The 18,840-nt window shown below is 37.3% G+C and overlaps 1 protein-coding gene across 1 annotated transcript; it reads right to left on the minus strand.

The window, feature by feature from the left end:
- Window positions 1–726: 726 nt before the first annotated feature.
- Window positions 727–6,789, minus strand: LOC149180892 (phospho-2-dehydro-3-deoxyheptonate aldolase 1, chloroplastic-like). Its single transcript, XM_089416356.1, is given in 7 exon segments — window positions 727–1,007; window positions 1,009–1,188; window positions 1,548–1,793; window positions 2,086–2,362; window positions 4,698–4,745; window positions 4,747–4,955; window positions 6,139–6,789. Coding segments are annotated over 7 exon segments (1,500 nt in total). The 5' UTR covers window positions 6,655–6,789; the 3' UTR covers window positions 727–983.
- Between the last annotated feature and the right edge of the window lie 12,051 nt (window positions 6,790–18,840).

Consider the following 18,840-nt stretch of genomic DNA (forward strand, 5'->3'; position numbering starts at 1 on the left):
TCTCTCTTCTGCAATGATCCCTAACCATCAGAATTATATCCTTGTGTCATTTCACACAACGAACTCCTGAGATGAGGTATCGTACTGTTCAACAATCTAACCTATACTCTACACCACAACGGTAGAGACGTCGAAACTTGGTGTCAATATCACAAGGACATGCTGAAACACTATATAGAAAGCAATTACACCCACCAAAACATTGTAAAATCGTAACTCTGTAAAACAAGCAAATTGAAAATAACATTTGTGTGCAAAAACAAAAATTCAAAATTTAGCTCCTTGAAGCCAATGGTTGAGTTGGATTTAATTTTCAGAAGCAACCATTAGTTTAGATAACAAAATTAAAGCATTGATCTGATATGTAGAAACTGTGCTAACATAAAACACTTGACCTATTCAAATTGTCCTGCCATTATATTTATTTTTAATGCACTTAGACATGGCATTCATAAATTAGTTATCTTATTACAGTATACAGAAGAAGAAGCACAATTTTCATGAGAAACTTGTGATGTGTGTGTGTATTTTAATCTATAATCAATCTGATAAAATTCTATGTTGTAGAATTTTCATACAATATTTGTGAGGGAATTTTCAATTTTATCAGGAAAACGATATCATGAGTAGCATAGAGACCTACTTTTTCCTTTTTAAAATGCACATTAATCATCATCTCCATGTTATCTCCCCGGAACATCTCAAATCACAACCAAAAAAAAAATCTTCAAATTAAACTGCCTTTGATATTTTATTTTCAAACTATAGTAAGCAATACACAAGCCAATTCCAATATTGACATACAGCCATAACCATAGTAATAGTCCAAGATACTGATAAGAGAAAAGACCCTTTCTCTCAGTAAAACCCATATTTCCTCCTTATTTCATTATATGACACCCTTTAGAAGGAAACAAGTCCTTTGAATTGAGAACCCAACCCTGAGAGGTCAGAACCCAATCTTCTCTTCCTCAGCCTCTCTGCTATGATGAAAGCCAATTCAAGAGCCTGGGAGGCATTCAAACGTGGATCACAATGTGTGTGGTAGCGATCACTGAGATCATCCAAGGTCACAGTCCTAGATCCACCAATGCATTCGGTCACATTTTGTCCTGTCATCTCCAAATGCACTCCACCGGGGTGGCTCCCTTCTTGGTCATGAACATCAAAGAAAGCACGTACTTCCGCCTATAAACAACATAATGAATGTTCAGATGACTAGACAGATAACAATAACTGCGACTATTTTCTAAATTATGATGATTTTATTCCCTTACAATGCATTCATTTGCCTTGCATAACTCTCCCAAATACACAACATCGTATATATGTTGCTCCCCTGTATGCCCCCTTAGTAGATCCTTATATTGGGATTTCTTTCTGCACTAATACTCTCTTATACTAACACAAGATTGTGAAATCACAACAATTCCCCCTGAGCCAAAAGCCAGCAGAACCAAGTCCTTGTAATGATGCAAGATGCTATAGAAACGGATTTACACCAACCAAAATGCAAATAATTATTTACAGGGGTCTAGATTACTTACTCTTATTGCATCAAAGGGCCGAGTCTTAAGGCCACATGGAGCTTTGATAGTGTTACCATGCATGGGATCACTAACCCAAGTGACAATAAGCCCTGCACGGCGCACTGCTCTGATGAGGTGAGGTAGCTTTACCCTAAGCTTTTCTGCCCCCATGCGAACCACTACAGTGAGCCTACCAGGTTTGTTCTCCGGATTCAAAATCTCTACCAGCTTCACCAACTCCCCTGGATCCATCTTGTCACTCACCTTCACATATTCAAAACAATTGATTAGTAACATGTATGGAATTATGTCCACAAAGTTTTATGCATTGTGAGCCCTCTTTGCTTGTGGTTGTTGTATATGTGATGTGCATAATAATTGCAAGTCTTACTAATATAATGGCATATCCCATAGTTGAGATTTAGTTCCACAATAACACTTCCTTGCTTTTCATAACTTAGTGAGTGACAATGTTCCAACGCCTCAAACAGCAGTAAGGTGAGGTGCACGAATGAAAAAGAAACACATATACAGAAAAACAATGGGAAATGAATACCTTAACACCGATGGGATTAGCCACCCCACGAAGGAACTCCACGTGAGAACCATCTAACTGGCGTGTTCTCTCACCGATCCAAAGCATGTGAGCTGAGCAGTCATAGAACTTTCCAGAGGTCGAATCCTGTCTAGTGAGTGCTTCTTCATAGGGGAGTAGGAGGCACTCATGAGAAGTGTAGAATTCAGTTGTAGTCATAATCGGGTGATCTACAGTCAATCCTGCGGCTGACATGAATCCCAGAGCCTCATCCACACGGTGTGCAAGTTCTCTATACCTGCAAGTGTTATGATACGACTGTTAATTAATGTAGTATATTGTTAAGAGAGTTTGCTATCTCAGCTCCCAACTTGACTAGGTATCTTTTGCTACAATAAAATCCAAAGGAAGACTAATAATTTGCAGATTTGGGTGTCTTCTAAATGTTGCTCAAGATGTATTTTATGACAATTATTTGAACATATTTAATTTACTTCATGAAAGTTGTGTTGCTTTAAACGAATCAAAGATGTCAGCCAGTGCAAAGGGCTCCTTGGTCAAAATTTATTTGTAGTTCTAATTCTTGCCTAAATTTGCCAGCAAAATGCACTGAAATTTCAAATACATCGATCAAATGCTTGGTAGTAGGGGGCAATTTAATAATTACCATCATTTGCAAACCTCCCAAACCAATGTGGGAACTTGGATCATAGTTATCAGAACCAGACTGGTCATTGAACTGGTAGACTCCCCCCAAGACCAGGAATCGGTCAAAAACGTATGGAAACAAGTAAAAAAACCGGGACCAAAATACCTAAAATATTCAGATTTTAAAGAAAAACACATATTCATGTCCATCCATATGAATCCAAACCATTTATACACAAATAAGCAAAATTTATCATTTATATATATAGCATGTAAGGGTGCACATAACCAAAATAGCACCAAGTGCAATCCATCTCTAAACCGAAAATACATCAGCAAACAAGCTCCACATGGCCTCTAGCATCCAAAAAAATTATGCTACGACAAATACCTACATACCATCAAAATCATTGCCTATATGGGGATCTTCATTATCAATATCACCCTCTAAGCGTTAAAATAAGATAGAAAAATCATAGCATGTCAAGTCAAGATTTTGTTTGAGTGATGGGTATTTTTTTTAGTAGGCTCATGATAAAGGAGTTCAACAACCAATGCTACTAACATCAAGGTACATAGAGGATTTGGTGCTCTTGAATAAATGTTAGTTCCATACCCTTGTATATGAGAAAATCCAATGTAGCGTTACAATTCCCCAAATCCTGAAATCCTGGCAAACTGTTAAGACCGCTGGATTTTGACTGAGATCTAAAATTCTAACTTATCCATATGAAATCCAATGAGGTCAAAACCACTCTCAAACATCCTGAGTCATGTCACGGTAATGTTTAAAATTTAAGTAAAATGATCACTTTTTTCAAGTCACCGGTTCGAATCAGTTTTTGCCTCAAAATGGTCGGACCGGTCTGAACCAGCCGGCCCGGTTCGGTCCTTCTAACACTGACTTGGATACCTAACAAACATGGAGTTATGTTTAAGTAGCTTCACAATATCGAAAATCAGAAATCGTGTCCAGAAAGCATTACTCTCAGAGTAATCATATTTTTAAGTCAACTACGCAGTTCCCATTACAAAATTTGGTATTGGGAAATTCTGGTAGAGTTGAATGTTTCACGAGCTTAGTTTTCAGCCTATTTTTACTTTTAGACAAACTACTTCCTAAAATTTGGAAGATGGGCAGGAAACTGTTAGACTCCAGCCTCACATATCCATTATTTCTGAGGTTAGGATTGGAGCTTATTCAAAAATGTTCAGGTCAATGATTTACTTTTTCTTGAGGGCTTCAGAGTGTTGGATATCAATTCAAAATTTTCAAGCAGGATCACTTTGCTTTCCAGCCAACACTGGACTTTTCAGATGTCTGCAAATTTTGGATATAAGCCTGCTAAAAGCGACAGTATGACAATTATCACCAAACTGTATCCAAAATCTCACATATCATATCTGCTTTGAGGCTGGCCATTAAAAGATGTACAATGAAAGTCAATACTAAATATTTCCAGATTTCATATTTTAGAGATTTGATTCACAGTTCACAAATGGTTAAGCTTGAAGTGTTTGATGTGCAAGGCCATGGTTTTCAGCACTTGGATGGACACTTTGTTTATCATAGTGGAAAGCTTGTTGGAGCTTAAGATATATTTCAACCCCAGAGATATATACAATAATGGGGAATATATCCTTGGGGATGAAACAGATCTAAGCTCCAACAAGCCTTCCAATATAGTAAACAAAGTGTCCATCCAAGAGCTGAAAACCATGGCCTTGAACATCAAATACCTTGGATATCTAAAGATTCTCAATAAAATTTAGCTTAAAACGCCGTAACTTTTCTCCATGGTTTTCTCCATTACCATCTGAATCACTAATCCTAAGTCTCTATATGTTGTAATAAACGCAAGAGATCAGATAATATACCAACTAAAATGAAATTCTAAATTGAACCAAAGGATTGAAACCATAGATAATAAGCTAGTAACAATAAGTCCAAAGGCTTAATGAGTTAAACAAAAAGTAGTAAATACCTATCACCCTGTTCACTATGCTCTGTGAAATCCAAATTCCATTGGTTAACCTCCTGTTGCAAAAGCACGGAGTAAATTCAGTGTCGCCGCTGACTGGCAGTAAGCTCTGATCATTCTTTCTGGATCAGGAACACGGGATTTCTCATCAAAGGTGTCCCCATTAATGTTATCTCCCCTGTAACTAGGAAGCTTTACTCCATTAACCTCCTCAAATGACTCAGATCGGGGCTTTGCAAACTGTCCAGCCATTCTGCCTACCTGATAACCATAGAAACAGGAATGTATCAAAGAAAAGAAGGGGCAAGAAGAAATACATTTAACAGAAAAGTAGAAAAGGCCCATTCTAAAAATTTGAAAGGAACTGAGATCTTTGCAGTAGTTGATCTTAAATTCCCAGTAGTTGATCTTAAAGTCCAAAGATGTGGAAATATGACGAATGCATTGGGGAAAAGCCTATATCAAGAATTGAATTTAAACAATAAAATTATCAACAGAAAAATGTAAGAATAAAACTTTTTTCCATAGACAACCTGAAGCAGACGAGAAATCTTAGAAGAATTCGGGAACTTCATCCAGAGAGGACTCGAATTGTTAACTATTAATCTGGTCCATGTTAACAGATACTTCATTATTCAAACATCTTAGTTAACAATAGAAAAAAAGTAGCAAGATAGTACAAAATAAGCCAGAAGAAGATCCTGTCAGGCTTGTAAACCAGCTCTGTTGTAAAACTTCAGCCAACCAGTGTGAACTGAAACTCCAATATTCTACGAACACTTCACGCAAAGTTTTCGGTTGGAAGAAAAAAATGAACATTAGCAAGACGAGGACCCACTGGTATAATCTACACTGCAAGGAAAGTAGATCATGCCTGTAGATGCATGGAATGAACAGATATCCAAGGTATGCAATCTAAATGTAATTAAGGAGGAAAAGCATACAATCCTCGATTGTAGTAGATACAGTGATATGAGGGAAGGACAGCAACTAGTTTCTCTACCAAACTTTTGCAACTGATGAGATCAAGAAAACTGAAAAAAATCACAATAGACAGATCCTAAACCAAACACATCTTCTGCTATGAAACTCAGAACACCTATATGGTATAGGAGAGTAACAAAACACAAGCACACTAAACATAGAGTTATTTTTTATTCCTGTGGTTGGCAAGCTCAAGATCAAAACAAATAAGAAACACAAACACACATGCCAATATAAAACTATGCTACCAGCTTCAGAGAAACCATCTAGGAACAACAAGTTGGCATATCCTATTCCTATGATCATGCCATATAAAACACACACAGATGAAAGCGTACCAACCAAAAAATATGCTACCAGAGTCAGAGGGATCATCTAAAAACACCAACTTGGCCTATCATATTACTGTGTTCATACCCCACCTACACATATAGTGAAATTGAATTGTACATGCACATACCTTGACAACCGGCATTTGACCACCAAACATGAGGACAGCACCCATCTGCAGGAGGATCCTGAAAGTGTCCCTGATGTTGTTGGCATTGAACTCCTTGAAGCTCTCTGCACAGTCTCCTCCCTGAAGAAGGAAGGCCTTGCCAAGGGCCGCTTCTGCAAGCCTGTCTTGCAAGTGCCTTGCCTCTCCGGCAAACACAAGTGGGGGGAATGCCTCTAAGGTCTTGATCACCGATTCAAGTTCTTCCTTGTTGGGGTACTCTGGCAGCTGCAATGCCTTCTTTGACTTCCAGCTTTCTATGCTCCACCCACCCGATATACTCGCAGATTCGCTGATCTTCGCTGGCTCGGTACGCACTGCCCTCACCACCATTGCATCAGAAGCCAATCTCCTATTCTGGTGCTTTGTGGGCATTGCATATAATTTGACCAAGGAGGCTGAGGATGCCGAGAATTCCTTGTGACAGAACCCATTGTGGGTTACAAGTGAGGAGCCTGCTAAGCCTGCAAGAGTCTCCATGTTGCTTGCAAGATCTTATTACAAACGAAAAAAGGCACAATAGGAAGGAGAAAGGAGGAAGCGCTTCTTGTTGTTTAGGAGCTCAGTTATTGTGGAATGCCCTCCTACAAACAAGAATCCCCTCCTACAAACATTGAGAACGGTGAGTATTTATGGGCAGAGAACCTACAAAGTCGCATGTCTTTACCCCTTGAACAAAATTATGTGTATACATACATATCTACAATGTACAAATTGGTATATACAATGAGTATATAATCTACATTGAGTATATAACCTACCAATCTGGAAATTGATTATGTACGAGCAATATAATTGTAGAATGAAGATTTGGGTTATACAAATATTATATATGAAGTTTATGCAAATTAATGTATATTTGTGTATACATCATGAGTAGATATATACATAGAAATGCAGATGGTGTTGACAACAAAGTGGTGTGGGTGTTGTTGGTAGCAGTTGGGAATGGTGAGTGGGGTAGTTGGGAGGAGGACATGATCACCCTACCCACCTTATGGTCAGACAGGAAGGAAAGAAAGGCCCAGAACCCATTCTTCTCCCTTCCCTGATAATACTGTGGGCTAAGAATTCGGGCTCTAATGTTAGTGTTAGGTGGGTAAATTACATAACAATAAAGGTCACAGTCGTGTACGGCTGCTAGGGTCGAATGAAAGGTTCCACGGTCAAAAACGTAATGGTGTGGGTATATTCGTTGGATCTCCTCGGCACCACATTCTTTGTTGACTGTGCAGAGACGAAAATGTAGGCCGCTCTTCTCTTGAATTTTCTTTTCTCGGGTGTTTCATCATGATGGAATCAACCAGGAATCCGTTATGGGTAATTTATCCGTCAAATACGGTTTAAAATTTTATAAAATCTCGATTACTGATTTAGTAGTTTGTAAACATTTAAATTAATAAATTCCTTTTAAAATGGAGTAATTTAATTATTTTACTTTAATCTTAAAATTAATGAATATACGATTATAATAAATTTAAAAAATAAAATAATTAGATAAAGACGTTTCCACTTTGCCGAAAGTTTTGAGAAAAACAAATTTATTTCCGTAACATGTTTAAAATGGTATATTGATGGAGAGATTCAAACATTTATATTTAATAAATTTGGTTTTAAGGTTTTTGTAGGTTTGTTGAAAATTTTAAATCATTTTGATTTTTTACTTGTTGATTTGCAAACATTTAAATTTAATGGGATTTTTCCAAAGCTTTTCACTTTTACACTAAATTTATTTTTAAAGGTTTCTTTTATGGTAATTAACTAGTTATTTTTGTTTTGAAAATGTTGTTAAAATAGTGTTTTTTTTGGAATAGAATTTTTAAAAATTTTATGTTGATTGGCATTTTTATTTTGAAATAGAGTTTTTAAAAAATTTAATTGGTTGGTATTTTTATTTTGGAATAAAGCTTTCAAAATTTATATATGCATAGAGGTGTTTATTTTAAAATAGAATTTCCAAAAATTTTACGGTACATTTATTTTAGAATAAAAGGTGACAAAATTTTTAGTCCAATAAATGTGTTTATTTTGGAATAAAGCTTTTAGAAATTTCAAGCAGATAAGCATATCTATTTTATGATAAGGTCTTTCATGTGGATTATCTGGACTTATATATTTTATATGTGGACTCTTATGCTTTTTATTTTCTCATGGACCAATTTTTGATGGTCCAGTTTTGATGGACAGAGTCTCCATCGATACACATGTAGAATGTATCTAGATCATTATATTTTCTTAATATAATCCATCATGATTTTCTCTCTGAAAAAAATCTATTTTATGATAAAGTTTTCAAAATTTTAATTTGATTATTAATAATTATTAGATAGATAATAAGGATTTAAGTTCCATAAAATATTATAAAATATTCATAATAATATTCACAAATCAAAGATTGAGATATATCTTAAAAGTAGTTATCTTGTTTTTATCCTTTTAATTAAATTGGTTAATTAAAAAGAAATTGTCATATGAACATGTTTCACATGAAAATAAGTTATTGGTTTTTGAGCATGTGGTATTAATATGCCATGGTATTATAACAAAATCTATTTTCATGTGAATAAATTTCTAAAGTTAAAACTTTGGTTACATATTTTTCTAAATTTATATATGTTTTACTTATATATTAATTTTTTTATAATTATTATTAATAATTAAAATTTAATTTATTTTTATAAAGTTTTTAGTCTTGGTAATGTAAATTGTTTTGGTTTTATTTTTTCTTCTTTAAAATACATTTTTGAATGCATAAATGGATTCAACGCCCTAAAATACCCTTGAGCCATTGGAATTCTATAGATTAAATAGCTTAAACTCAAGTTTTCAAAAAAACTGATCCACTGGATCTTGGATAGACAATGATCATTGTTATGTTAAGGCACTCCTTGATGTGAATTCAAGGTTTCAATTCTGCTCCCCTATCGAGGGTGATATATTGGACATGTTGAAGATGTAGTAAACATGTCACGTTATCTATTAGTTAGACTACACTCTATTTTAATATCTATGTACTAATTTGTATAGGTGTAGTCTAACCTATAAACAAAATAGTTTTTTCCACTTGTTATATAATTCCAAGCTAGAATGTGATTTTTGTTGTTTAAAATACATTTTTGGATGCATAAATGGATTCAACACCTTCAACACTTTTTGGACCACTTGAATTCTACAAATTAAACAACTTAAACTCATTTTTTTAAAATCTTTGTCCCATTTTGGTTCAAATTAACCAGAAAGAATATAGTGAAAATAAATCATTTCATTTATAAGTTAGACTATACCATTTTTATATATAAAATATTTTTAAAATGTATATTTTTTTAATAAAATAATTTAATTATTAAAAAAAATTGATTTTTTTACTTAATAATTTACAAATATTAAATTTCATAAATCTATTTTAAAATTATTTGTGTCCATAGATATTTATATGGTTGAAACAGAATAACTAAACAAAAGAGTAGTCTACTAAAATCACAAAAAAATACTAGAAATTCTTTGGAAAAAAACAACAAGAAGAAGCGAACAAACAAAAATTTCATTAAAAAAAAATCATAACGGCATAACTTTAATCTCTAACCTGTTTAACCTGAATAAACACGTGTTAAACAAAAAAAATTAATACGTAGTTTATCTCCCGAAAAGATCGTGAAAAAAAAAAAAAAAAAAATTTTAAGATGCTTAATTTTCGGGGCATGTATATTGAAAGGTTGTTTGTCCTTTTAACAAAGTAATTTAATTACTAAGGTTTTTGAATTTATATATAATTAATTTAATTAAAATTAATGAATATATATTTTAAAAAATAAATATTTTATTTATTTTTAATAAAATTTTGTTTAAAAAAATGAATGTAAAAATAAATTAAGTTTGGCAATTTATTCTATTATATATTTATGAAAAAAAATCCATCAATTTTAATTTTAATTATAACAATTTATGAATATTTAATTTAATAGATTTAATAATGTATGAGTATAAATTAGATAATAATATTTATTAAATATAGAATAATGATGAATGAATATAATGTTAAGGAATTTTTTATATGATGATAATGGATTAAAAAATTGCATATAATGGTATTATCTAATCTAGGAATTTTTTTTTCAAGGATTTAAATATTATGCTTATTTATAATATTATAGGTTTGAAAAGTCATACATATAGAATGTAGAGGCATATTTAATAAAAAAAATATGTAGTTTTATGAGAAAATTCTTCGGCATTTGTGGATGATTTGCTCTTCTATTTAACTTGTAGCCAGATTCTGGTTCTTCAACTTGTCCTGACAACGATGAATCACACTCGTTGGTTCGAAACGCGTTGACAAAAGCATACCAACGTGATTTACGCTGAAGAATCTTCTCATAAAACTTGATATGGATCACAGAAGCCTAAATTCATCAAAAAAATATGTAATTTACTAATCTTCTCATAAAACTTGATATGGATCACAAAAGCCTAAATTCAACAAAAAAATATGTAATTTATTATTAAAATTACTAAAGTTTTGGCAAATATGATCCATTTAATTATATATATATATATATATAGATGTAAAAAATAGATGAATATTTTTTTTCAAAAAGTGCCCAAATATAACCAATCAATCCCTAAAATTTTCCCAATCCAACTTTTGAAAAAAAAATAATAATCAAAATAAACCTATAACATTTCAACTTTTATTTGATATTTTAACTTTTTTAATACTTTATATTGACATAAAATTTTGACTAACATATACCTCACTATCATATTAAAAAACAATAATAAAAATAAATGAAAAGATGGCACGGAGAGCAGCGGAGGAGGATCGCGCGCAGCCCTAGCTACTGCTGCAGCCCCCCAATGCGAAGCAGCACCTGCTGCGCCTCAGTGGCCCCTGCTGCTGAGGATAGCTCGAGAGATATTGGAAGGTGAGATTGCAACTTCAGCATTCGACAGGCAACAACTACCTCCAGATTGTATTGGCCCTCAACGGCCTTCTGTTGTTGAGGCTTGAGCATGATGGATCCATCAGAGGATGAAGAATATAATTCTGATCATCAGCAAAAAAACAAAAGTAACAGAAAAAACTTTTGCCTCCCTTATCTCTGCAATGGGTCTAGCAAAGAACCGACCGTCAGTTTCATAGTTTGTTAAAAGAATGGAAGAAATAGCAGAAATATCTCTTCCTCCAGCAATCCCAAGAAAAGCAGCACTCTCCCTAGCAGAAAGAGGATTAGTAGGGCAGTTTACTGGGTTGTGGCCATCACCCAAGACTGTACAAAAGTAGGTAGAAAGAAACTAGGTTGCATCAATAAATGGGAAGATCTTAATCAGATTATGTGGTAGAGGCTATTACACCTTCCATTTTGAAACCAAAGAGGACCGCAATCTGATATTCAGGAATGACTCGTATTTTATGGATACAAGGGGATTGTATCTGAACAGATGGACACCGGACTTTGATCCAGAAATGGATGTTCCAAATGTTGTACCAGTATGGGTAAGATTGTCGCATCTTCCCCTCCACTGCTGGGGGGACGATTCAGTTAAAGCCATAGGAAACGTAGTCGGGAAATACATACACAGATGCGAGCCTAAAGAAAACATGCATGCATGCGCCCGAATTTGTGTGGAAGTGGATCTCGGGAAAGGTCTCCCAGAAGCTATCAAAATCAAAGTGGATTAGTGGATGCACATACAACAGCTGGACTACAAGCAATCCCCTTCAAATGCAAGGTATGTCGTGAATACGGTCATTTTGCAAATAGATGTACAAAAAATAAAGGAAATGAAAGTGAAAAGGTCGAGGATCTGGAAAATAAATGGGAACAGGTCAAACGAAAGAAGACAGCTAATAAACAACCAGTCCAGCCCTCATTATCTGCTGAAGCTCACCCTTCACCAAAAGCAGACTTAGCCAACCACAACCCCTTTGATCCACTGCTCCCTTCAGCCCCCCCATCCCCTGGACCCAAATCTAGATCTAGATATAGAACTCCTCGCTCCCCTAACCCCCTGCAGTCCCCTCTTTCCCCCAGAGTTTCAACTCACCTCTCTCCTCCTCCTTCAGTGGATAGGATATTAACCAGAAAACAAGCAAAATAAGCCTTCCCAAATGCAGAAAATAAAAAAAAAAGTTGGAAGAAAGACTAACAAAGAAATAAGGGATGAAGCAGCAGCAAAAGAAATGGCTCTAGGAACACAACAACCTATGGATTCTTACCTAGGGAAAAGCACAAGAAATATGGAGAAAAGCCAGCATAAGGGGAAATGAAACATGCACCACTAACAAGTAAATAATGATAATAGTCTTATGGAACTACAGAGGAATGGGGACACCTTTTAAGGAAAATGCAACAAGAGATATTCTGACAAAAGAAAACCCAGATATCCTCATGATCTAGGAGACAAAAGTAAACAATCAAGAATTGGAAAATCTTAAAAAAAGTTCCGGCAATATGAAGGGGAAGCAATTTAGGCAACAGGAGCATCAGGAGGTATATGCATAATCTAGAAAAAAGAAATATGGGAATTAATGGGAAAAAAAACAGGGCAACATTGGATTTTAACAGATCTAAGGAGGATCAGCACATAAGAGAAATACAGGGTGATAAATATATATGCCCCCAATCACTATAAGGACAAAGAACAGTGTTGGGCAACAATGAAGGAAGTATTACAAGAAACACAAGCTGGAAAAATAATTCTAGGAGGAGATTTAAATCTGGTTAGAAGTATAGAGGAAAAGTTTGGAGGAAACTATCAAGCAGATCCATCCAAAGAGTCTTTAGAAGAAATAATGGAATAGCACAGCCTTATGGATATTCCTCCAAATAATGGAAAATATACCTGAAATAACAAGAGAGTGGGTAAAAGTAACATAAAAGAAAGATTAGATAGAATTCTAATCCAAGAAAACATAGCAGCAATTTACAGCTCTATCAAATCAAAAATCATTCACACCACAACTTCTGATCATAAACCGGTTGTAATAGCATTGAGCAAAATGGAAAACCAAGGCCCACTCCCGTTCAGGTACAGCTCAATCTGGGATAGTAGCACAAAAATCAGCGAATTTGTTAAAGTAGCATGGGAACTAAGAATATTGGTTCCCATATTCTTGGTTCCCATATTTTAATAGGAAACAAAATTAAAAAATATAAGATCTAAGCTAAAGGAATGGGCAAGATTAAATGAAAAAAAAAGAGCTACAACAGAAAATGGACAGCATGCAAGCTGAAAAAGAATGTAAAGAAGAAAGCAAGAAAGACTACTTAAAAGAGAAAGAAATATTCTGGGAGATATACAGGGAAAATAGGAAAGAAGAGGAAGAGGCCAAACTGAAATCCAGAAGCCTCTGGCTCAAGGCAGGGGACAAGAATACGTCATTTTTTCACAACAATATGAAAATGAGAAGAGCTAGAAACCAGATAGAAAAAATACAAGTGGAAAATCAAGAAGTCAAAGGAGCCGAAGAAATAAAAAAAGCAGCTTACAAGCACTTCAAAAACTTACTGTCAGCAACAGAAGAAACAGCTGAATATGAAGAAATTTTGCAGCATACAAAAAGGAAAATAAAAAAATAACAAAACCAAGATATGTGCAAGGATCCCACAGAAGAAGAAATTGTGGAGGCCATTTGGAGTCTGCATCCGGATAAAGCGCCCGGGCCAGACGGATTTACAATAGCTTTCTATAGAAATCATTGGCATACAATCAGAAAGGATTTTTTAAGAATGGCAAAGAATGTTTAAAAAAAAATGGGAAGCAACACAAGATCTTCCTATCTTGCTTTGATCCCAAAGGAAGCAAACCCCTCCACCTTCAACAGGTTTCGACCCATTTCTCTGTGCAACTCCTCCTACAAGATAATAACAAAAATAGTGGCAAATAGAATCAAGAAAGTGTTGCATCTAATCATCTCAGAAAATCAAGGAGGTTTGTCCCAAACAGACAAATCATTGACAATGTCATAATAGTACAGGAAGTTGTCCACTCCAGTATTCTAAAGCAAGAAAAGGTATGATAATCAAACTAGATATGGAAAATGCTTTCGATAGAGTCAACCACCCTTATCTAATGGTTGTACTCCAAAAACTGGGCTTCTCAAAAGAAGCTAGTACTAGAAGGGAGAATATGCCGATGGTTGTTGCTATTCCAGGAATTTACTTTCAAGGTGGTCATAAAACACAGTAGACTGAATGTGGGACCAGACCACCTCTCGCGACTGGAGACAGGGGAGAATGAAGGAGCAATGGATGATCGATTTCCCGACACCGACTTATTCAGAATAGAGGCAATCCCAGATCACCTAGAAGAGATCGCCACATTATTAACAACAGGTCATTTCCCAGAAGGATATATGGCAGCACAGAGACGACACTTGGTAGTAAGGGCAACAGATTACCAGCTGATCACAGGACACCTCTATAAGATGGGCTTAGATCAAATACTAAGGTGTTATGTCCTCTAGCATGAAAGAAATGATGTGCTATGGGAATGCTACACGGGGGTCGTAGGAGGCCATGTGGGAGGTAAAGCCACCGCAAGAAAGATACTACACGCAGGACTCTGGTGGCCAACTATTCATAAAGATTCTAAAGAATTTGCTAAGAGTTGTGACGTCTGTCAAAGGGTCGGAAAGCCTTCGAAACGAGATGAGCCACCTCTGCATCCTGTCCACACAGTGAAAATATTCGATAAATGGGCAGTAGATTTCATTGGACCCATTACACAACCGGCGAGGCACTCGTAAGAGAGATATATAATAACAGCAACAGAATACCTCACCCGGTGGGCAGAAGCAGCTATTGTCAAGGACTGTATAGCGGAAACAGCTGCAAGGTTTATTTTCGAGAACATAGTCTCAAGGTTTGGATGCCCAAGGAGCCTCACAAGTGACCAAGGAATGCACTTTTTGAATGAAACCATTGAGACTCCGCTAAGGACCTTCATGATTCAACATAACAAGAGTAGCCCCTATCACCCACATGCCAACGACACAGTTGAAGCATTCAACAAAATCCTGGAGAAAGGGCTAACAAAGGTCATGTTAGCCAACAGGGACGACTGAGATGAAAGAATACCCGAAACTCTATGGGTGTACAAGACAACAGTAAAGAGACTTCATAAGCAAACTCTGTTTCAGCTAGTCTATGGAAGGGAAGTTGTGGTTCCAACAGAATTTATATTACCAAGTATGTTCATATCTGAAGCCACAAGAATGACGAACAACATAGCCTTGCGGGACAGACTGGGTCAGTTGTTGGAACTTGATAAAACCTAGTTCTTGGCCGAGTTTCATCAGTCAGTGGAGCAGAGAAGGCAAAAATCTTGGCATGATAGGCATATCAGGAAGAAGTCTTTTGAAATAGGGGAACAGGTACTCCTATATGATAGCAAGTTCCAAAAGTTCCCAGGGAAACTGCAGATGCACTGGTTAGGCCCATTTATAGTCACAGAAATCAGATATTTGGGAGCAGTAAGGCTCGCGCAACTGGATGGAGTCCTACTACATGGATGGGTGAATGGCGCACGCCTAAAGCCCTTCCACAACACATAACTCAATATATATATATATATATATATATATATATATATATATATATATAGATAAGCCACTAGGTCAAGTCTAGTCTTGTCATAAAAATAAGTAGAAGGATAATAAGGTTGCGGCAACAACTTCAGCACGCCGCAACCCATTTGTGGTCGTGGGGGGGGGAGAAGAGGTAGATTTAGTAGTCACACATGTAATCCCAGTCAGCAAGGTACACGTGGGCATGCACTTTTTCCAGACTTTATGATCACATGCTGTACCTGTCCTTTCTGCCGTACCGATAGTCATTTCCATATTAAGTAACTAATAATGCAACTGTCAAAGTAGGAGCCGCAAAATATTTTCCCATTAAGCACAAAATTAGTTAATAAATAACCCCATCACGGCAAAATAAATACGCCATGCATCCCACTCTGTACTTTCCTAGTCCACATCATGGTTGTCACGTCCAGGTCGGCCGACGACGGTAAGGTATAGCTAGAACACATGGGAAAGTTGCCGGAGTAATTAGTTGCTAAGGTCCAGTCAGTCAGGAAACATCGTGTCAGGTCTGGCTACTTAACTCATGGGATAATGAAGGGCATTCCAAAACTTCAATCGTAGATAGCAGAAGAATTACAGGGCCGCTCTGAAGAACAGTTGCAGAGACAGAGAAGTAGGAAACCTCGGGTGCAGATTGTTTATCACAGGCGAAAGAAGATGGAGAAAGGAATTGTATCCATCCCGCAGGACATTAGATGAAAGAATTGCAATGGTCGATAATTTGTATGGCAAATATGACAAGGTGAATTTGGTCGACAATGATTTTATAGACTGTTTCTAGTTCCCAGCCATGAAAAGAGAAGTTTATGCAGAGGAATTCCAGAAGGAGGATGGCACCAAGACCTCCAGGATCAGGGAGGAGTTTAAAGGGATACAAATATCGACATTACTCCATTTGAGGAATTTACCTGTGTTCGACACTCAATTCGCCACAATGTAGTGTACCAAACTTTTGGCGAGAAGGATGCACAGAGGAACACTGTGGTTGGGCAAGGAGTATCCCATCCATGTGGAGGATATTAGTCATCTAGCAGGACTGTCCGTGGGAGGGAATGCAGTTAGCACAACATTCTAGACAGGGGCTAAGAGATCTAAGAAGAAGACTGAGGATAATATCTATGCTAGATATGGGACTGAGCGGGGGGGGGTAGGAGTGAAGCTGGATATGATCAACAAGGTCGACATCAGGTTTTCCTGCTACATCATAACGGTCAAAACAATGCGACACTTTACGAAGAACAAATTCACGTCAGATGCAATTTTGGTGGCGGAAAATTGTTGCCGTGGAGAGGTACTTAATTGGTCCGCATTTGTTCTCAACGAGCTATTTGAAGCTTGTGAAGATGTGTACAAGCAGGGTACCAGTTTCGTGTTTTGGTACATTTTGATGTCGTTGGCAATGTGGAAGTGGAGGCCGCCGAAGGAGAGGGAAATGGCGACCATCATCGAAGGCCAACCAATAGCACTCCATTACGACCCATGGAGGGCATCAGGAGACCCTAGTACGAAGGAGATAAATGAAATAGATTTTAAGGATTGGTACGAGCAGATGCTGGCCACCATAAGGTCAACGAAGAGGATACCAAAGGCTCTATTGGATGAATTCTCAGAAGAGCTCTGGTTCGGAGCCTCACATGCGCACACCTACCTGAGACCGCGGTGTGTCCACCCAGAGACATTTAAGATGAGGCCGCAGAGGTTTGTACTAACGGCAGAAGCGCTGCACAAAGAGGTGGGATCATGGCCGGGAGTGGCTTGTGAAATCACAGAAGGGAAATAAAACTATCTTTTCGGAGCCTTGAAGCAGTAGGCACAAGTGGGAGATGTGGCAGAGAGCAGTAGGAAGTGGTTACTCGACGATGAACTCCAACCAATGGTGCTTCAGATGGAGGAGAAGATGTTCAAACTCAGATGAACAATTGCTAGTTTCGAATCAGGTGAGAGCAATTATCCTGCCCAATTTCAAGGCTCTACCATGTTTTCTCCTATTATAACAACCCCGTTGGCCATGAAACTCCCCACCAGAGTAGCCCAGGCTCCCTCCCAGCCAATAGTCCCCAAGCCAAAGAAAAAATGAGTTGTCCGCAGTCCAGCTGCCAAAAATCCGAAAACTGTTCCACGAGCCTTGATTGTCGACCTTACTGACGAGACCGAGCATTCAGTCTTCGTAGCCCCCATAGTTGAAGAGATTCCCACCATTTCCACCACTTTACATCAGTCGCGGGAGTCTTCCCTGCACACAGCCTCCACCTCCACAACCCTGTCAAAGACCCTCTTGCCAGGCCAACGAAAGACGACTGTGGAAATGGAAGTTCAGTTAGCCGGGCAGGCAGAGGGCACCACTCCTGCCAATGGAACACAACCAACATCACTTGCATCACCGATGCTTGGGTCGGACCCACCACAAGGGGGAAGCCTAGATGCTATTCTGTAGGAAGCAAGGATTGAACCGTACCTGCCACCTTTCCCTATAAATCTCACAGTCCCAAACCATAGCATCATTCCACCCACTCCACAATTCACTCCAAAGTCACAACAAGCTCATTCGCCTGCCTCCCACTTCGAAAAATCCATCGCCAGCAGCCTACCCATCCAACAGTAGTTCCCTAAACCCAATACAATGCAAGCCGACACACTCTAGCACTAGTCATTGGTCCAATTATTTACATTTATACAACAAGCAGCGCACAGGGCTGAAAGGATCCATGAGGATCTGGCCAATGAACATGAACAACAAGCAAGGCGATTGCAAGAAGTAACAGAAGAGCATGATCACCTTCGACTAGCAAATTCAGATTTGCAAGCCTAGGCTGATCAAATCATGCAGTGATTCTGGACATTATGAAAAACAAACATTGAGGGAAACAAAGAGGCACCGGTGGACATCACAACATGCATGCTGGTAAAATGTTGTAACCACATCCAGACGCATGCTCGAACCTGGTAGCCACCAATGTCGACATGAAGAAGAAGCTAGAGATGGTGAGGTTCACACTTCTAGACCCAGTGGAGATCTACACGAGGATAGTCGAGGGAAAAATCACCGAAGGGGAAGCAAAGAAACAAGCCTTAGC

Source organism: Pinus tabuliformis, chromosome 3_2 (genome assembly GCF_031772625.1).
Source record: "Pinus tabuliformis cultivar Carrire ecotype Pingquan chromosome 3_2, CPIR1, whole genome shotgun sequence".
NCBI lineage: Eukaryota > Viridiplantae > Streptophyta > Pinopsida > Pinales > Pinaceae > Pinus > Pinus tabuliformis.